This window comes from Polypterus senegalus, chromosome 2 (genome assembly GCF_016835505.1).
Source record: "Polypterus senegalus isolate Bchr_013 chromosome 2, ASM1683550v1, whole genome shotgun sequence".
Lineage (NCBI taxonomy): Eukaryota > Metazoa > Chordata > Cladistia > Polypteriformes > Polypteridae > Polypterus > Polypterus senegalus.
In genome coordinates, this window is record NC_053155.1 from 117,399,243 (window position 1) to 117,421,844 (window position 22,602).

The 22,602-nt window shown below is 40.3% G+C and overlaps 1 protein-coding gene across 1 annotated transcript in view; it reads left to right on the forward strand.

The window, feature by feature from the left end:
- The window catches only part of sim2 (SIM bHLH transcription factor 2), a 130,685-nt gene extending 123,752 nt beyond the window's left edge, over nucleotides 1-6,933 (forward strand). The window contains exon 12 of the mRNA XM_039744446.1: nucleotides 4,960-6,933. Within this exon, the coding sequence (XP_039600380.1) occupies nucleotides 4,960-5,681 (722 nt within the window). The 3' untranslated portion in view covers nucleotides 5,682-6,933. The remainder of the gene's footprint in view (nucleotides 1-4,959) is intronic.
- Nucleotides 6,934-22,602: the final 15,669 nt, after the last annotated feature.

Here is a 22,602-nt window from a genome sequence, read left to right on the forward strand (position 1 = left end):
ACGAGCGATCGAAATGGGTCTGGCGGTTGCATGTGTCGCTGTCTGGGGTTCAGTCCACATTAAATTTTAAATGGTTTTCTGACCAAACAGATGGCCAGAATCCTGCTGACTATGCCAAGTGTGGACGTTAGAGGCGCTGTTGCCCCGTTGAACCCTTCAGACAGACGTCCCAGACACACTTATAAAAGCACAATGAAGATTTATTAATAATTTCTTCAATAATAGTGCCCAAAGCACCACACCTCCATAATTCTTCAATAATTAATACAATAAACAATCCTCCAGCTCCCAGGAGCTCCGTCATACTACCACCCAACTCCGGCTCTCCCTCCTGGGGTTTCCCACAGTCCTTTTAAAGTCCATGACCCGGAAGTATTCCTTCTCCGGGTTAAACTCCTTCAGGTGTCCCAGAAGTACTGCGTGTTTCCAATCTCGTGACTTTGAAGTACGTCCGGGTTTGCGTCACAGTAATATTCCCCGGGTTCTTGGTGAGCTCCCCCTGGCAGCACCCATGGCACCCAACAGGGCTGAAGAGACAGACTCCATGTCCCATACTGCCCTGCGGGAATCCGAGGAACCATTTCCATCTAGGGGAGTTGCCATCCAGCGTCCCGGGGATGTAGTGCCCTGAAAAGGTGGGTTTTTCTGTTGAGGGACTTCCCGGCCGGACTGAAATGCCGGCCATCCATCACATTATGCAGATTCAGATCATCTGGATGACTTTGATTTATGCGGGGACGATTCCAGTTCGGCGCGAAGACGATTCTTCATGTCGTCAGTTCACACACTTCTCTATGGTCCAGGATTTTTAGGGTGATTTTCTATGTAATAAACTTAATAAGTTATAGTGTAATGAAAATTGCATAATTAGATCTGGACCACCCTATACTAGTTTTGCCCATGTGCTAAGGTAACTTTAAAGATTTAATAGATGTGAAAAAGTCAGGAAGCTAAGCTTGAACATTATATTCAAGATATTAAATAGTCATATTATTGTAGTTCAGACAGAGACACTGTAGCTGCAAATTAAACATGTGACAAAAATAATTAGAAAAGTAAAAACAAGAGAAGTGAAAAAGGTTGATGAAACTGTTAAGAGTATAAAAGGTGGGGAAAATGTGATATAGCATCTAAAAGGACATGAGGCAGGAATGAGTGACAACACTTTGGAATTAAGGAGTCCCTACTTCATGTGAACATTATTAAGTCAAGACGGAAGCAGACTCAGAGGCAACAACACTAGACAGTTATGAGTTGGGTCACAAAGTGGATAAACAGCCTTGTAAAGATGATCATCTTTTTTATTTATTTAATTAAACAAATTATGAACTAGGTAAAGGACCTCATTTAGGTATTGACCATTTAGGAGGTTGTGTTGAATAAATGATGTTATCTGCATGGTTGTTCATCTGTCCGTGCACAATATGTCAGTAACCAAAAAAATAACGCTAATAATTCATTTTTCAGGAGCTAGAAGAAAGTCATTAGATTTATGTGTGTTAAGGTTTTGAGCAAATTATATTAGTACTAATCCTGCTGGTGACACAGTGGATAGTGCTGCTGATTCAGATATCTGGCATTCTAGCTTAAAATCCCTTGTTTGATTATTATCCATTATTGTTCTTTTTGTTTGTATGGGATTTCCTCCCACATTCCCGTAGACACAGGAGTTAGGTTGACTGGTACCTTAAAACTGACTCTGCATGAGTGGGCCCTGCAATGGACTGGTGCTCTACATTACGTCTAGTACTGCTCATTGGATTTAAAGAATGTTACGCTGATCTCTCCTTTTCCTGAGGACTTGACAAAGAAAACCCATTTGTTAGAATCTCCTCATCAAGGAATGGTAACATAGGTGGGATGGTGGCTGCAGCGGTTCACCTGAATGTTAGATGTACAATGAAAACTGGCAATGTTTCTATTTTTTGCGTTAGAAAATCTAAATGGCAGCAAAAGTCATACAACTTGACATTCTTTAAAGAAAACGTATTAGTAGTGTATTTAAATATACTGTATCTTTATATCAGACTGAGGTATCATAAAATGCTACAGATCATTTAGAAATATCATCAGACCTGTAAATATGACTCTGAGTGATTTTAAAATATCCCAAATGCCTTTACATTCATAAAATGTAAAGAAACCTCCAAATTATAATGTCAGTGCCCATAGGCTTTGCAACCCACTAACCGACTGGTTTAATTAATCAGGCTGTTTCAAGATGATATCTCAAAACTGCGTGTGCTGACCCCAAGCAAAACTTCACATTATATTCTCTAAACGGAGAACACCAACTGACTAAACTTTGTGCATAGCTACTTAGTGACAGGTGGCCCGGCTGGCTTACATGAGTCAGTCGATGAGTGAAACATTGTGCTCTACAGCCTAGAACAGGGCTTGTCAAACTTTTGTCTTGCTATACTGTCTCCAGGAATTTAAATGCTCTGCAGTATCAGGTTTTTCTTTTGCTCTTAACTTGTTATGTACTGAACTGTTATTAGGCAAAACTTAATCTGCCTAAAAATATTGTACTTGAGAAGTTGTAACTAGGTGTTATGGATAGTGTTTGTGTCTGTGAGTGCACATTTTCATTTCTGTTATGTACATATTTTTTAATTAATCTAAACATAAAATGCTAATAGTGTCTGCAGCATAATTACTTACAAACCCTTGATCTTGGTCTTAATCAAAAACTTATGACATCATACATGCTTGTGAAACAAAAAAGTTTTGGTAATCTCCACAAAGTTATTGGGGTTTGCAACTGTCTTACAGTAAACTGCATGAGAAGGTGACAATGGCAGAATTGAAAAGAACAGATGTGTGCGAGACTGACACCCCATCCAAGGTTAAATTCTGCCTTGCACTCCTTGCAGTTAGTATAGGTTCTGACTCCCAGCAACCTTTAGCTGGAAATACTGGTCAGAAAATGAATAGTTGGATGGACAACTGTAGTCATGTTCGTAAGAAACCAAGGATAAACGTGAAGCTTCCATTCTTTTATTGCAGCTATGTTAATGGCACTGTATTAGAAAAGTGAATCATTTCACCACTCAGTAAACTCATCCAACTGACAGTTGATTGTTCATTGCATCACACTCTCAAAGTATGCACAATTCATGTGTTTTTATTTCTAATTATATAATAGCATCAAAAAGGCCATGATGAAAGCCTTTTCTGCCTTGAAAGCGTAGCTGGAAACTCGTGCTTTATTATTCTATTATTAAGCATGATTTCTCAAATAATAGACAATCCCGTGCTGAAATTCAAACTTTAGAAGAGCTTCTTACCATGTAATGGCACCTGACACAGCTGCTCTCTCTTCATCCATAGCACAGGTTGAGATTCACTGCTCTCTAAAAAGAAAAGAGGTCTGAAAAAGGTTTCAGGCTCCAGGAGATACCCCCATTTAATGATGACAGTTGTGAAAGGTATGCAAGAAACTGGCAACGATCACTAGAACATACACATTCAAAACAATAATAGGTCTTTCTTTCACTTCTGGTCACCTGCCATTTCACTGGGAGCCTAGAGGCAGCGACATGGTGCTGATGCGCAGATAGGTGGTCACAGATCTTCCTTCAACTCGATGGCTTTAGAACGTAAGAAGATGCAGGCAGATAACAAGCTTTTTGACAATTTCAGCAACCTTCTCTGGTGGTTTGTCTTGGTGAGCTTGTGTGAATGATGACATCCCTACAAGTTAAACTACCTAGCCCCTGCCTAAACCTTTCCATTTGGAGTTTAAACAGGTTGAACTTTTTTTTTTTTTACGGCAATCCAACACAAATATCTTTAACCAAAAGATGCAAAATCAGTCAACTCAAAAATACACAATACAATAAATGTCAGAAAAAGTTTCAATACTCTTAACCCAGTGTAGGCAGTTAATTATTAACAAAAGCCCATTGTGGTATACTTCCTCACAGTGAATAGGCCAACAGGGATTTAACAGAGACCCTGGAAGCAGACTTATTTGTAATAACATTAATGAATCGTTGCCAGATTCTGAAAAAAGTCTCACACTTCCATACAAAGAAAATCTGACTTCTTCCAGTTTTAGGTAATGTAAGATAAGGTTTTCATATTGTCATTAAGGTCATTTTCAGTTGAGCAAGATTAACAGACGTACTAACAGTTTAGTGAAGCAGATCACAATGAGTTTATCACTGGATAGTATTAACCCATCCAATACATCTCCAAGAGGATTTGGTATGATTGTAAATTCAACACTATCTGACAGATAATCAAGCATTTTCCTCTGAAATCCCCTTTAATACAGTAGCCTGCATGGCTCTGGTTACAATCTCTGATATACAGTATTGTAGGTAATTTCAAATTGGAGAGGTGCATCAGACGTACAAATTTAAGATGAATGAATTTTGTTCATAATGTCAAAGAATGAATATTACGAATATTGAATAACTGAGTTCGAATCCTTGCCTGAGATATTAATAGCCTTAACTCCAGACTAGTTATTAACTCTTATTTGGCCACCTCAAGCATCTGCAGTTTTGTATTGACTTTTATGGACTTTGACCTTAACAGTCACATTAAACAAAACTTACAAATATTGCTGCATATTTTGTTCACTGTTTTTATGTAGCGAGTGAGACCCTCTTAAGTAAAGAGATGTCTGAATTATAGAGGGGATTGTTTTGCTGTTTTTGTAAAGAAAATTATTGAATGAAGGATTTTAAACGCAGAGCATAAAAGGAAAAGAAAAATAAGCAAAAGCAACATTTGTAATGTGTAGAAGTAAAGTTTTGCTGTGATTTGTCATCTGCATGAATGTATGATAAAAAGGCAGAACAGACTATTATTTATGTGTTTTGTAAATCATCCCAAGGAAAAAAGTAATGTCAAGTTTTGTCTGCAGTTTCATTTAACTGACTTTTCCTATGATGTCATGAGTTGGATTTCAGCTGTATGTAACGTACCATTTCATTTCAACTCTAGGGCCCGTGCCAAACAGAAGGTACAGTGCTGAAGCCCTACCTGAAGGCTTTTCCAGCTGCTCAACCTCCAGACCTAACAGCGGGTTCAAGGAAGAACCTTACGAACATAACACGGTTGGGCAGAACAAAATAGAAGCCAGTCTGCACACTCCTCAGCAGGTTGCTAAAGAAGAAAGTAAAATGGCATTCATCCGTGACACTGAGGACACCCTGGGAGGCAATGAAAAGCCCTTCTCTGTGACGCTCAGTGGCTCTATGCTTGTGAAGTCAAACTGTGACCACCCAAAGCAGGTAAACCAGCACATAGCCGTGCCGGCAGTGTTTGAACACACAAGGAGGATCTACATTAAAGAGCCTCCATATGGCCCGCCAGGTGATCACAGTTGTTTAGAGCAAATGGATAACGGCAGGGAAACACCAAAGCTAACTGAGCATGACAATGGAGGAGAACAGAAGATGTTTGTGGGAATGGGGCTGGCTGGACAAGCGCCTTATGTGTCGGTAAACTTTCATCATGTCATCGCCAAGCACAGCTCCTTCCAAAGACCTCCTTATGCACTTGCAGGCCACTTAACAGAAGGCTACACCTATAGGTCTGAAGAGATGAACCCATATATTTATAAAAGCCAAAGTCCAGCTTCAAACTCTTCACCGGAGAGCCACAGAGAAGCAGGAGTGCCACACTACATAGGGACATCTGTGATTATAACTAATGAAAGGTGACAAACTGCAGGTCACAGGATCCAAGCAAGAAATTGCCCCAAAGAAAACAATATAAAATATGGAGACTCTGTACAGACAGGATGGGACAGGTGTAGTCCCAAATTGGACCCAAGCAGATACCAACAGCACTCCTTTGGAGCTCAATGTGCTCAGTCTCAGTTCTTGAGGGTCACAGGGGTTTCACATTCTCACTGCAGTCAGTTTCTTACTCAGAGATGAGGTCTGTGTCTAATTAAGTGCTGACATGCACTTGGCATTTCCACACCAAGTCAGAGAATACAAAATGACAATCTGAGGCCTGTGTGGGAAGTTTAGTCCACCCAGCTCTGTTACAGGCCCTTAATCGTAAATTGTCTTTGTAAAGGAAATGGAAGTACACATCGAGACTCTGACAGGGGAAGGGTCCATTCCTTGTCACACATCGGGCCAATGTTTGAAAGTTCAGGCTGGTTCTGTGTGTGCAGAAACAGAAGAGCAAATGGTCTGATTAAGATCAACAGCAATGAAAACTATTGAGCCCCCCAATCCCAGAGCAGACGTTGAGTCACCCAGCCTTATCTGTCCCCAAAACATGCTACAAGGCACACATTTTAAACTGAGCAGACTAAGCTATACATTATTTTTTAGCACACCACTAAATAATTTATATAATGATAATCAGATAGAACCCTAGACTGTGTTGGTGTGCCCCACCTTAAAGAGACAACTCAATCACACCTTCAGCAATCTTCCTTAGTAACAAAACGTCCAAAATCACACCAGTCAGGCCATATTCTCCCTTTAAACAGTGACAGAAATAGTTTTACTTTAAAAAAAACATTTCAGTATTAAATGATTTTTTTTTCTTATATCTTATTTGACAGTTTTTTTTTTACAAAAATGATATACAAGACTCTTTGTCTTCCATCCTCCTTTTGCATCCCACTCATTCCAACTTCTGGGAAGCTGAAGCCTCTTTCAGGAGAAATGGGACACCATGGATGAGATGTCAGGCCATTGCAGGGCACACCCAACTTGAGCCACATTAGAGATGCCAGTTAATCTAACCTGTCCGGCCCAAAACTCATTGCCTTGGAGTCAGAAAGTAGTGGCAAACTCAGTTGAGCTACTGTATATGGGGACTCCTCTTTCTCAATGGAGCAAGTGGGCTTCTAACTGCAGCTGTGAGGTTGTTATATTTGCAGGCTTGCTTTCTCTTTTCAGCTTTGCTGCCATTCGTTGTACAGTAATCTCTCGCTATATCGCGCTTCGACTTTTGCGGCTTCACTCCATCGCGGATTTTAAATGTAAGCACATCTAAATATATATCACGGATTTTTCGGTGGTTCGCGGCTTTCTGCGGACAATGTCTTTTCATTTATGGTACATGCTTCCTCAGTTTGTTTGCCCAGTTGATTTCATACAAGGGACGCTATTGGCGGATGGCTTAGAAGCTACCCAATCAGAGCATGTATTACATATTAACTAAAACTCCTCAATGCTATAAGATATGCTTCAGCGTGTTTGTTTGCTTCTCTCTATCTTTCTCACTCTCTCTGCCTGACGGAGGGGGTGTGAGCAGAGGGGCTGTTTGCACAGAGGATACGGACGCTCCTCTACAAAATGCCGCTTTATCGCGGTACTTCTGCATACTTAAAAGCACGTATTGATTTTTTAAATTGTTTGCTTTTATCTCGCTCTCTCTCTCTGACATTCTCTGCTCCTGACGGCACTCCTTTGAAGAGAAGATATGTTTGCATTCTTTTAATTGTGAGAAAGAACTGTCATCTCTGTCTTGTCATGGAGCACAGTTTAAACTTTTGACTAAAGGGTGTTATTTCATGTCTAGAGGGCTCTAATAATGTTAACAGTCTAGGAGAGTATAAGGGCTTAAAATATATAAAAATAACTATACAAACATATGGTTTCTACTTCGCGGATTTTCACCTATCGCGGGGGGTTCTGGAACGCAACCCCCGCGATCGAGGAGGGATTACTTTACTGACCTGATTGATCCCAGATGAGACCCTAAATGTCACTTCTAGCAGTTCACTCAAGGACTCATACTACTTTCTGTTTTGCTTTCTCACACAGAGAGAATGGTTACAAACTTGGGCCTTAGAACCAGAAACATCTGGCAAATCATTTGAGCTCCTTTAACTCCTCTTGGTAAGGTTGGTACTTTCTGGCTTCCAGACCCCAAGCTCATGGCCTGACTGTGTTTGAGAATACAAAACAGGGAGTTTTGCCAGCAATATATGACTTTCAGATATGAAAGAAAAAACAAAGTACTCAGAACAAAATGAATGCATACACAGTAGAACATGATTTGGTCAATTGATCTATAAAACATCAGCTTGTCTCTGTCTACCAATAGGTCACCCCTATTGCTCTGTCTGTCTTTCTATAATTAGTCTCTTGTCTTTTTACATATCTGTTAATCTATTATAATGGGACCTCCTTAATGTTTCTTCACAACCTGCAGAACAATCACACAAGATAAATAAACAGAAGAGCTTACAAAGTATGTAGAAGTTGGCCCAGAAAGGAAACACAAGCCCAATCCCTAATTAATAGGTAGAATAGCTTACCCACTTCCCAAGTACTGCACCAGAGTACTCCTCCTTCTTGCCTCCTTCTCTGTTTCTCTCCTACAGGGTATTTGCTCTTTGTTATCCAATGTCTACCATAGCAGCATCTGGAAGAAGGCAGGAATCAGCCATTAATGAAGCACCAGTCCAGCCCAGCGCACAAACACACATGCTGGCACTCGTACTTAGTGACCGATCAAGAGAACAGTCACAGCTTTAGAACCTGGGAGAAAAGCGAGAGTATCTGAAGGAAAATTCACAAGGAGAATGTGAAACCTCTACATACTGTACACTTACATGTACAGTGTCCTAGAGGTGAAAAAAACACGTACATTCCATTTCACACTGTGAAAATTCAAAAGAATGGTGTAGAGACACAATGTTGAAGCTGAACCCTCTTTGTCAAGTTTATATTTTTTTGTTTTGTTTTTTTCCATGGTGTAAAATACTGTCCAGATTTTTTATTTTTGCAAATGCAGGGTGATGCAGCTTTTGACTCCATTACATTATATTATATTATAAAGTGTTTTTCAGCCAGTGTGCCGCAGCACAGTGGTGCCCCATGAGAGCTACCCAGATGTGCCATAGAAGTCATTGTGTAACCTAACTGGGTCTAAAACCGAGACGGACACGCTCCTCGGGTGGTCAAAACCTGACTGAGGAGGACAGAACTACCTGGGGAAGCTGGCATAAGAGCAGCTCCGTGATCGATATGTTGCAGCCTTGGCCTATAAGACGTGCTGCCAGGCTGCTAGAGCCCATCGGCTTGGGTGTGTGGTAACTAATGAGGATCACACGGCATACGAGTTTCCTCTGAAATGGAGAGTGGTGGGCAAAGGGACAAAGCAGTGTGGAGCCTTCAAAGTGCTCACTAAGTGCCATGCCACATGGGTGATGTTGGACCTGCATTTGTTTTTTTACTGGCTTCTCCGGCAGTCCGGCCGCTTCAGATAGAGCATGTCTATGAGATATAATGTGCTTGTGGTTAGTAAAATAGGGGTGTGCGTTGGGATGTTTTTGGTTAGAAAAAGTGTGCCACTACAGAAATAAGGTTGGGAAACACTGTATCATATTATATTCTTGCTATCATTTTAACAGCCATTTTGTTCTTTCACCCAGGTTGTCCAGTTGTGCCCCTACTAAATGAATTTTTGTTTTTACAGCCAGATGGCATTTCTAACTCCAGCCTCATTTAGTTGCCTGTTACAACAAGAGGTACAATCACCATATTCTAACCCCACGTGACATGTATCATTTTAGATTATATTCACATTGAGAAACAATACACATACATGATATACTGTAGTACATAACTGTGTATGTTATTTACCATGTAAGTTCTCTACAGACAGCAGATCAGTGGTCTGCAGTACCACCTTACAGGTCCACAATCCTGGGTTTGAGCCCTGCCTGGTCGCTGCCTATGCGTAAAGTCTCCCAGTGTGTGTGTGTGTGTCTCCCTGGTTTTTTGGCCACATCACTAACGTGTGTTAAATTATTTGGTGACTGTAAATGATCAGATATGAGAAAGTGTGGCTTTACATGATTGTGCCCTGCGACAGACTGACACCTTATCCTTTGTTGGTTCTTATCTTACACCCAGTGGTCCTGGGACAGGCACAGGCTTACCAACAACCTGAACTAAATACACAATTTAGCAAAGAGATGGATGGAAGTAAAGACAAAGTAATACTGTCAGCCTTGTTTAATCGAGACCTGGTCACAGATTGGTGCAAGACAGGAAGCAGCCTGGACAACACATAAAATACACAGAGCCACGTCTTTATAATCAACATTCAGGTTTCATAGAGCATTAAACATATTATGACACACATATCGATACATCCATTTATTGCAAAGAACGCCTTTGAAGATTCACCACATATGATAAACTGTAACAAATAGAAGCCTCTTGATTTTTAAAATTTTCCAACTACAGTATATGCAAGAAAAAATAACAGTCTGATTTACTGTTTAAAGTGAAAATCTGTTTAGAATCTAATAGGATAGACAAGAAAAAACATGCCATGGTATAGTAGTGTTTGCTATAAAAACTGCAGGGGTGGGCAAAAGTAGGTTTACAGTTGTTTGTGTGGAAAAACACATGGAAGTTATGATTACCACAATAGCTTTATTAACTTAAAAGAATATCACAAATGGCACAGTGCACTTAGGTACAATCTCATTAATGCTCAAATTGCCGGCCTTTATTATTTACACATTCTTGTAGTCCACTTGCTAATAACAATAATAAGACAACAAAGAATATAATAATTAATAAACTGATAATAATACAAGAATAAATTCTGTATTTTGCATACTCATAACTGTAAACTTACTTTTGCCCACCCCTGTATTTATGGCCTAATATGAGGTATATTTGGTTTGAAACTATATAAATTAATATGTTTATTTAGTGTACTTTAGGAAATTCGTACAGTCTGCTTCTGTCTTGTGTAAGCACTAATGGGGCATCAATCCATCACCTGTGTTTTATACATGGGGGTCCTGCTCTCTCCCAGTATTCTGTTGTAGGGAAACGAGCAGACAAGAACTGGGACAAAACCTCGAGACTGAGCAGGCCGAGTTCAGAGGACTCCTTTCAGGGCAAAGCGCTATGAGGCCAACGACCCATACAGCCTGGCACAAAACGTGAGAACTCGGCCAACCTGCATCATGATGTACTGTTATGTTTTTGAGCATTCTTGAACTTGCACTTATTTCATTTGCATTTGTGTGTTGTCCATAGTCTTTTATAACTTGTTTTTAGCAAGGTGAGGATAAGTCAGTGATGTCCCAATCTGCTGTACTTTTATTTCTTAATTAATTTTTTACTTCCAACACTTTGGACACATTATGTAACAAAAATAACCTTTCATTTCTATTATGATTAGCTATGGATTAAAGTATTTAAACATATAATATGGAATCCTAAAATAGACAGGACACATTTTAGGCCAGCTTATACACATCCTGGCACAAGTCAAACTCAGAGATGTCATTCCAAGGACACAACTGACCATCTTTAGGGCCTCGCCTCTCCTCTCCATGACGTCATCGTCATCCGCAATCCCAAAGTGTGAGCTTTAGAGTAGAAACTAAAATCATTCAGACATCAGAGAGCGTTGTGGAGTTTTTGCACATTTCCTTTCCTGATGTACTGGTGCACTTGATCTTCTGTATGTTATTTTATTAAAGGGAATTTTTTAAAATTTAACAAATAAATTACATTTTAATTACAAACTAATGTAAGATCTGTTGCTACACTTCACCAAAATGGCTTCTTTGAAATAAAAAAAAAGTATTCAAAAGTCTCCCTTTTCTGTTTACTCAGATATGGAACCTTGTTAGCACTTTACCTGCTCCATGCATATTTAACGCACTTCTTTTCTTGGTTTCAGTTTTATTTCATTTATTACGCTGTCTGCCACAAATGATCAGTTTTCTTAAATCGTGGTTATGCTAAAAATTACATAAAGAATATCATTTTAAGGAAATCTTTAGTAAAGGACAGTGAAATGTTGGTATTATTTTTTTTCTCATTTGTGAGATTCCTTTACTTGGTCATTACAATATGAGTAATTAAAAGGGGCTGCCAAAAGAATTCATAAATACAAAAACACAAGTCAAAGGTCATTTGTGTCTCACCAGCACAATTACAAATCCTTCTGTACATAACACCTGTGATATGCTTACCTCGTATATACTATGGAATAAAAAGCATCAAATAAAACTCAAATTTTAAGGTGCTCACTCATTTGACTCAACATTAAATGAATCTTAGCCTGAAGGGGTCTATTAATTTTTTAAAGGTTTACCAATGTTGTTACTTGTCCTGGTGTGTGTATATAAACACAGGGAACTCCAGTTTCTGTATTACATCTTGCCTGAAGAAGGGGTCTGCGTTGCTTTGAAAGCTTGCATATTGTAATCTTTTTAGTTAGCCAATAAAAAGTGTCATTTGGCTTGAGTTCTCACAACATACAATTCCAAAAATACTGTCTACCATTCATACAAGTTTAGCTTTGTTGTTTTGTGCAATGAACAAAGACATTTTCTCTAATGCCATTAATACAATATCAACAAAAGGCACACACAAAAAGAATGAAAAAAAAATATATACATATATCTATACTAATAAAAGGCAAAGCCCTCACTGACTCACTCACTGACTCACTCACTGACTCATCACTAATTCTCCAACGTCCCGTGTAGGTAGAAGGCTGAAATTTGGCAGGCTCATTCCTTACAGCTTACTTACAAAAGTTAAGCAGGTTTCATTTCGAAATACTACGCGTAACGGTTATAACTGAATCCTACTTACGTACATATATACGGCCATAGCCTGCAGCTCGGTCGCCGTGTGAGGCGGAGTTGCGTCACCCATCACCACGCCTCCCACGTAGTTGGCTGCCCCGCGAGATACAAGTTTAATGAGAAGACGCAGGGTATAAACGAGACTTTTGATCACTTTGTAACAGAGTTAAAATTGCTGGTGAAGGACTGTGCTTATGCAAACGAAGATGAGATGGTCAGGGATAGACTTAGTGTTTGGCACAAACTCAGTGAAAGTGAGAGAGAAACTTTTGAGAGAGTGCCGGGTCTGAGTTAACATTAAATAAAGCCGTGGACATCGCAAGATCGCACAAAATAGCACAACCACAGCTGAGAACCTTCAATGCATGTACTCCAAAAGGCTCATGTGAACTGACTGTGAACGCAGTACGCACACAAAAAGCAAGAGCGCTGAACAAAAAACGCATTACACAATTGAGAAGGCAGCAAAAGAATATGAAGCGACTGACGCATACACGCATATTCATAAGTTCACCTACTGTGGAAACAAACCACACGTTGGAAAAAGTCAATGTCCAGCTGAAGGAACACAGTGTAAAAAATGTGGTAAATTAAACCAATTCACTAAAGTTTGCAGGACTAGGAAAGGTAAACCCGTGCATGCAGTGTGTGATGTCTCAGATAAAGAGGAAGACAAGCTGTTTATTGATGCAGTAGGACAGGAACAACCCTCTGACGCTGAACAAGCCTTTGTAGACATATCAATAGGAAAGCAAAGTGTAAAGCTTAAGTTTAAATTACATTCATAGACACGCTCCCGCTAAATATTCACAGGCAAATCCACAACTTAATACCGGGAATGCCTGTTAAACATCTTAGATTCACGAGTACCGATTTGGGTGGTGATCACTTTGATGAATGAAACCTGTTATCTTTGACAACGAAGATGAGATGGTTAGGGATAGACTAGACAAACACGGAATGTAACTTGAACAAAAAACACATCCTCCAAATACAAACCTGATTGAAAGAAATAATGATAATCAAATCCTTGATGACAGCAACACTAACACTCACAAAACAATTACTGTACATTGACAATCATGTTATGTTATTTTTAAAATGTTCCCTTTTCTTTTTCAGAACTTGTTTAACACACTACTTCTCCGCTGAAGCGCTGGTATTTTGTATAGTATATATATATATATATATATATATATATATATATATATATATATATATATATATATCCTTATATATAATTTGATACTATCCGTATGTATGGTGTTCGCGTCAATACCTTGACTCAATAAAAGTTAGAACCATGCAATGGGACTCTGCCTCTGTAGAACATAACGTGGCAAACGCAGACGCAGTATTGCATGATTGGCTAAGAATGTTTGAATGCTTCAGCGACGCCACCAGACGGCCGAGTATAGTAAGTCAGTGTTGGTTCGAGCAGACAACAGTAAGTTCGGTTGGTTTTTGGAACGTTGGTTTGGTGGGGCGTACTTTCCAGGACTAACATCGTCGACTGACTTAAACCCTTCGACAGCTCTGGAACCGTAAGTAATTTAGAACGCATCGCCATTTACTTGGTACGTCAAATTCTATCTTTGGGCAGTTCGGTTTTGGCATCCGTCCTTCTGACGTCTATTGGCAAACTAAGTAATGACAGCTGGGTATTAACAACGGTCGTTGTTTAAATTTTAGTCTATCTCAGATCTAAAATGACAATGCCAACATAATTATTACTCCAACTCTGATTAGAGGTGTAAAATACGGTTTGTTTTGAAAATTTGTTTGCCAGAAAAAATCAAATGAGGTGCGCCAAAGAGCTGAGTTCACATCTCGCAGCCCCGTTTAAACAGGAAGCTCTTCATTACATCGACTGAAAAGGTCTATTTTAAGCACAAATCAGTGCCATGATAACAAAATCATTTCAAGGACTTAAAAAAACAAATAATTCTTTGCAGAGAAAGTATGGATTTCACAAACGTAGAATTTGTATACATACACAAACACACACAGAATTATCGTTTGATTTATTATGACAATTTGTGGATAGAAATTGCCAGCATCTCCTTGCACAGATGTGAATTAGTGAGAAAAGTGACTATGCAGGATGGCGGAGGTCTGCTTGCCCTTCAAGTGTTGCAAATACCCAGGACAAACGGTGGGCACATTAGTGTGTAATACTGTACAACAATACTCAGTGAACATTTGAAGGTTTTTAACAGAGTCCAGTAAAACTGAGTGAAAGAGAGCCATAAACTGAAAAAGTAAAAACTGTGTGAGCCCTGCAAGTATACTAGGAAGAAGGCATTGGCCTCAGAGAGAGATGCAGTCTAAGAGGAAACATATGAGTGTTGAGAGATGAACGATTCTTCTTTCTCACTTAAGGCAGGGACAGACGCTCAAAGTCCTGGTGGGCCACAGTGGCTTCAGGTTTTCATTCCTAATTAGAAGGCAGTCCCTTCCTGATAATGAAACTTGGCCTTTAACTATATTGCTGTTAGTACTTTCACTCATCCAAGACAAATTAAGATTACATTGTAAAATTTCCCTTTCTAAGAACATCATCCATATGTTTTGTGGATCGGAAAAGATTTTCTCATTTATTTCTAAACATTAAGTTAACACAAATACTTCATGGTGCACATTCACCATTGTAATTGAAACCAAGTTAGTTGGAAAGCTGGTGGCTCCTTTATCATTTACACGTTATTATTAACTGATGGCTGGGTATGAAACACAAAACAATTCAAACCTAAATGCAGCTGCTTAAAACTATCCATCCATCCATTATCCAACCCTCTATATCCTAACTATAGTGTCACGGGGGTCTGCTGGAGCCAATCCCAGCCAACACAGGGCGCAAGGCGGGAAACAAACCCTGGGCAAGGTGCCAGCCCACCGCACTACTTAAAACTAGTACAGACATTTAAAGGTGATGAATCATAATAATGGAGTTAAACCTAAATAACATAAAGTTGTAGCAGAAAATATATGGGTTCTAATTAAGAAACTGGCTGAGGTGAAAACCTGCAGCCACTGTGGCCATTCAGGCCAAAAATTAAGGATCCCTGCTCGACAACAAAATTAAAATTTGTCTTGGGTGAATGAAAACACAACAAATCAATAGAGGTAAACACCAAGTCTCATTATCTGTTAGGTCCATCTTCCCATTTGGAAACATGAATGACTATCCGTGACTTAAGGGAAGAGCAAGACATTTTCAAAGGAGAGTAAAAGAGAATGAAAGTGATGTCCAGGAAACCTGGCCAGATGGATGGCAGCTTATGGTTCCTACGTAGGTGTAAGGGATGGAACAGTGTTGCCTTTTTAAGGGATGAAGCACAGAGGCAGCCTTCAGGACCTGGGGCTTCACAAGTAAAATGGGCTCATGCTTGGAAATGTGCATAAGTGCAGAAAAGCTGTGGATGATAAAACACAATTGCGGCACACAAATTGGCTTCATGTTATAGCTAGTTTCGACCATCTAATTCCCTTTTAAGACTTTTTTTGTTTTTGGCATTTAAGTGATCCAAAGCAGCAGAACAAGGAAGTGAACAGAAATTCTTGTTTCATTGTACATTTCAATGACACATCATTCAGATTCCATTGTTCTACCACTGCTTTTATTATGTCTGACAGGGTAATACTTTTAAACATGGGAACTTTTACTTACTGTACCTATTTTGAGGTGACCTACATATCGACCTGTTGTGTCCAGGTGAGATTCTCCATGAGATCCTTCATGATAAGGGGAATAATAACAAAGGTGCCACAGGTACCAAACTATGACAATGGAGAAAGAAACGATGTGGCAAAAGAGCTGGTGTGTGGAACAGACTGAGGAATAAACCACACCAGCCTCCTTTGCCCAGTACCCTGCTTACAAATGTCCAGTCACTCAGAAATAAGATGGATGATCTCTGAGCCAGGATTAAATTCCAATGAGACATCATTGACTGCAATGTTACTTGTTTGACTAAAACAATGCTTTCACCTGCAATCCCAGACCAAGCTGTAAACCCCATCTGAGTATTTCTCTGTCTTTCAGGTGGACAGAATGGCCGAGTCCAGTAAAGTTAAAGGTAGAGGTGTCTGTTTCAAGATAAACAATAAGTGGCGCGATCCTAGAAATATTTGGGCTCTCTCGCACTCCTGCCATACTGATCTGCAACATCTGACGCTCATCTGCCATCCTCATTATCTGCCACATGAATGTTCTGCTGGTATTGCCACCTCTGTCTATATTAGCCCTCAGCTAATGTAGGTAAGGCTTTGTCTAAAACTCCACTATGTGCTTAGTGAACATCTAATCAAGCACCCAAACACAGTGGTTATGGTGCTGGGGGACTCAGATGGGTCAGGCTCAACTTTCACCAACAGATCACATGCCCAACCAGAGGGGGAAACACATGGGACCACTGATACACTCACTTTAAGTCAGGCACCAAAATGCTTACACATCTGGCTTTCAGCAGGTTGGACTACACTGCCATTTTCCTTCTCCCCGAGTATAAATAGTGCATTATGAGACAGGGTCCGGTGACAATGAGAGATCAAACGCTGATCTGCCCAATCAGAAACCATCCTAGAGGACATGCTTGATGATGTGAAATGGGATGCATTCCATTTCAACTCTAATGACATTGAGTTTGCAGATGTAGCAGTTAGCTTTGTTGGTGTGTTAGTGGAGTCCATGTTCCAACAAAAACAAAGCCATGTTTTACGAATCAGAAACCGTGGGTGGACAAATCCACCTGGGATGAACGTACGCACTGCGGTTTACAATGCAGGATTCCAGACTGGAGATTACAGCGAGTACAAGGCAGCCTGCTACTCACTAAGGAAGGTTGTGAAGAAGGCAAAGAGGTGGTACAAGGAGAAAGTGGAGTCTAACTTTAATCTGGGGGAAAGCAGATAAATGTGGCAAGAACTACATATCATCATGGACTTTAGAGGTAAACCCACTGCATGTATCGACTATTCTCCAGATGACAAACGCTTTCTATGCATGTTTTGACACTAATGAAACTAGAAACTGGCTGGTTATCGAGGATACTAGGGTTGACATTAAGACTACTCAAAACAACATAGTTGAGATCTCGATTTCAGAAGACAATGTTCTTTGCTCTCTGAGGCATAGGAACTGCAGGACAGCATCAGGTCCAGATGGATTCTCTAGGTGCATTCTTAACTCATGTGTCCATCAGCTAGCTGAAGTGTTTACATCCATCCTCAATGACTCTTCAACCCACTCTGTGCTTCCTACCTGCTTTAAAAAATGTTTTATTGTACTCATACTAAAGAACAACAAACCCACATGTGTGAATGATTACCACACTGCAGTACTCACGTCTCTTGTCATGAAGTAACTCGAGGGGAATATTAAAGACTCCATCTGCTCTTTCCTTATGTAGGATTGTTGTTTATAGAACACGTTAGCCTTTAACTCCATTGTCACTCACTTTCTGGTCCACAAAACTTAAAGACCTGGGAATTGACACCCACCTCTGTGACTGGGTGCTGGATTTTCTAACAAGCAGCTTCTCCAACACTATCACTGTCAAGATAGGAGTTCCACAAGGCTGTGTACCGAGGCCCTTGCTGTACTCCTTTTACACACACAACGGTGTGACCCAGCAAGTGCTATGCTTGCTGATGACACAGTGGTCTTAGGTCTCATTTCCAGAAATGATGAGGAGGCCTATCTTGGATGAGCTAGAGATCCATACTGCCAGGCTCATAACCTCTCACTGAATGTCAGCAAGACCAAGTAGCTATTGGTGGATTTCAGGCGGTAAGCAGCAGCAGATCTACAGCCCCATCAGCATAAAAGGAGTTCCTGTTGAAAGGGTGAGCAACTTCAAGTACCATCTCTGAGGACCTGACATGAACCCAGCACACACAAACTCAGGTCAGGAACAAAACAAGACAGCTCCTTGATCACATGAGGCGGCTTCTTACACCAGTACCATAGAGAACATCCTAACACAGAGCTGCACAGCATGGTTTGGGAATTGCCCAGTCCAAGACTGCAAAGCCCTGCAGAGAGTGGTGCATTCAGCAGAGCACATCTTAAGGTCAGCACTGCCCTCTCTTTAGGATATCTACTCCAAGTTCTGCAGAACTTGGGCAAGTAAAACAATCATGGACTCTACCCACCCCAGCAACAGACTGTTTAGCCTGCTCAGCTCAGGCAAGTGGCTGCACAGCCTAATGGTAAAACCTAAAAGGCTCACGAGGAGCTTTTACCTTCAGGCCATCAGGGTCCTCAATTCTGACACGCCAAGAAACATTCAAACCTAAAACTGAGGGCACTCTCACTGTAACATATTGCACAGTCGCTTTATACTTTTTACTTAATTTAGTTAACTTTTTTAATTTGGTTAGTTTTATCTGATTTAGCAAATTATCTTCTTAATTTTATTATTTTCTTCTGTTGTATGCTTGCTTTGGTTTTGCACATTCTTGGAGTATGCTAGCTTTCTTCGTTTAATTGCAAACTGTACCTGTATAACTGTGTGTGTGTGATGAGTAAAACTCTTGAATCCTGAATTAATCTCTCACTACTTGGCAATGCCAATCTGTCAGGAACATGTTGTTCATTTGTTTACAAGTTTGTGTTTTACTCATTTTTATTTCAGTTTGTTTATATTTTCATATTGCTATTTTGGTGGTCAATGTGTCGCCACTTTGTCTGTCTGCTCACTGTGACGCTGCGTGATTGTCTGGCACATGATGCACGTGCATCCCAAATGTAAAACTAAAAACTTCACTGAACACTCGTCTCGGCTCAAACAACAGTGTATGTTGACTTTGACGAGTGCTTGTGCTCATTGTGGACCACTTATGAAAAATTCCTCTCTTTTTGAAGTGTTTTCTGTTCTACTCCATTTACTTGTGACACAAACACAATGGCCATTTGTTTGGCTATGTAGACGTACATAACCACGAACTTGGGCTTTGCAAGTAGCAAATCAGCAGAGCACCTCACAGCAAGCAACAACGTGGACGAGCGCTGTGGCCGACAGGGAAACCACAGGGGCATCTAAACGCTGACAGGAAAAGAACTGCAGAGAGCTCAGGTGACCGAGAAGCACATTGCAAGGCTAACTGATCTTTTGCATCACAAGCACCAGTTGTGTACTCCGAGCGCCACAGAAAGGGTCCGTCAAGCATTCAGCATGTCCATCAGGAAAAGAGCTACAGCAACATCAGATGGCAGTGAAGGACACTGCAGCAATGTTGGCGGAGCGGCCTGGGGTGCTGTGTTTTGTGAGAGGTGCATGGACCACCCTTCCTCAAGGGCCATAGTTAGGACTAAATTAAGACCCCAACAGGGACCAGGGTGACTTTACTCCTTAACAGAGAGTTCATAATAATAATAATAAATATTACATTTTATGTACATAGCCCCTTTCCCACGCTCAAGGCACTTAAGATAACAATGGTTGATCATAGAAAAAAGAAATAAACAGAATATACAGAAGCATATACAGTATAATATATAAACCAGTATAAACTACTACATTCAATACTAAAAGAAAAGCCAGAATAAATTACACCAATTGTGATAGAACAAACACACAAGTTATCCTGAGCATCTGGACAAAGAAGGGCAGAATGTTAGGTTAAGTTAAAAGCCTTCCTGAACAGACGAGTTTTAAGTTGTATTTTAAAGGAGTGAACGGCGTTGGCTGATCTCATTAATTTCGGGAGGTCATTCCAAGGTCTGGGTGCTATACAGCTGAAGGCCCAGTCACAAACAGAGTGCAGGTTAGTGTGGGGCACAAGATTGCCAGAATCAGAGGACCTTAGTGAGTGAACAGGAGCATAGTGATGGAGAAGGTCACTGATGTAGTCTGGTGTAAGGCCATTTAAAGCTGTGTAGGTTAATAATAGAAGTTTATACTCGATCCTGTAAGACACAGAGAGCTAGTGAAGGAGCAGCAGGACGGGTGTTATGTTCTCGCTGTTGCTGGATCGTGTAAGGACTCACGCAGCAGAGTTTTGAATCAGCTAGAACTGTGACATAAGATTAAAAGGGGCACCTGCCAGTAGGGAGTTACAATACTCGATGCAGGATGTGATAAAAGAATGGACAAGTTTCTCAGCATTAGAAAAGGAGAGGAAAATGCAAACACAGGATATGTTATGGAGGTGAAAGTAAGAAGGTTTCTTAATGTGGTTTGTGTCGGACGAATCAAAGATGAGACCAAGAAGAAGGTTTGATGAGATCACCATCAGGAGCTCATTTTCTTAAGTTTGCAGGTGTTCAGTTTTGATGCGTGTGGACACCCGGTCCATTAATTCATTGTGGAATTTCTCTTGACTGTTTCATTGAGTGGGGGTGTCTTCTTTTTCTTTTTGGCACATGGAGACTCGATCATTTCATCAGGGAAGGGGGAACTGGTGAAACAAACCCTAGCTGTCACAGGCCCCTGGGCGCATACCCAGAATGGCCTGATGGTAGATGCTTCCATGACCTTAGGCCTATTTCTGTTTTTCAAATGAAATAAATTTAGATAGAAGTAATACCAACACAGGACAATGATTAAAAACACTGATGTTTTGAAAATAACAACACAAAAGATACCAGCCCTGCTATCCTTATGGCATCATGAACCTACCAGCCTTGTACAACAGTGCACAGGAACATGGCACACGTGGCACCATTTCCTTCTTTTCCCCACTAATGCTACTGCATCGCATCTTAGGATGGCATATAATCACCGCACAACCGCCCTACAGCAGCCCTACTCCAGCTACTCGGCTCCCATTTCTCACTCAGATTAAACATGGAGCGTCCCATTGCAGTTGCTTTTTTGGCCTAAAAATTCTGATCAGACCACATGGATCTGACAGAAAGAGATAGAAAGAGACGCTGTCAGAAAGATCAGAGTCATCCTGAGATCGGGGTGTGAGACTGCTCTATGAAAGGCACTATATTAAAAAGCACAGTGTAACTGACTAGTTTTTAGTTTGATGCTTTAACTTATTTTCTACAAAGCATGTAAAATAAGGTTAAGTTCGCAAATTACTGTTATCCACTATTCTACATTATAAAAAACATGAAAATAACATTCACATAAATGTCATATTTGAATACAACACAAGATTAAGAAACAAGGATTTTGTTATGTACAGTGGGCATGTAAACAGACACAAGCCCCTTCAGGATGAATACATTCTCAGAACGCAGCAAATATTTCCCACTACAGTTTTTCAAAGAATTGTGAGTTAAAGCTCAAATGGCAGCCTAATATAAGACAGTCAGAGATGATGGGAAAGCTGAGCCAGGCTGGATAATTTGCTATTACACAGGCTCATATTGGAAAGCCATTATCATGGGGGATTCCTATTGACCCAAGAGACCCCCATTTCTAAATTCCCTAATAGGATACGGAGATGATAGAGCTGATAGGTAAGCTGTTTACTTAATAAACTTTCTAAATGCTGTTGGATCAGCAGATGGAGGATGTGTGTGAGGTAGACAAATGGAACTCTAACACTACTGAAGTATTGACATTTTCGTTTGAGTCAACAGTAAAACTACAAACATAATCCATAATTTAAAACTGTGTGTTCTAACATCACTCTGTAAACATAAACAGCTACGAACTGATATATTTAAGGGGAGCATTACTTCAATTAATACCCATACATTTTCTAGAATATTCTCAAAACAGCCTGATCCAATTCAGCATCCCCTGGGACCACAGCTGACCCTGGCAGCACTGCGCAGACACACACACACACAAATGCTTTTATATACACACACACACATGCATGAGGGACGACTGAAAAGCTTCAAGACTAACAGAGTACCATTAGTGGAATGGGCTTCTGTTTAATCTTGACTTGTAACACCAATAGTTTAACCCCATATCTCAATGGTGGCCACAAGTGGCATTTCTTCAACTGCATGACAAAGATATGTGACTGAATGTTGCACAAAGCTCAAGAAAAAACTTCAAGCAAGTTTATCTCAAGCGTATGGAAAAAGACAATGAACAAGATTGAAGCATTTAAGTAGTTGA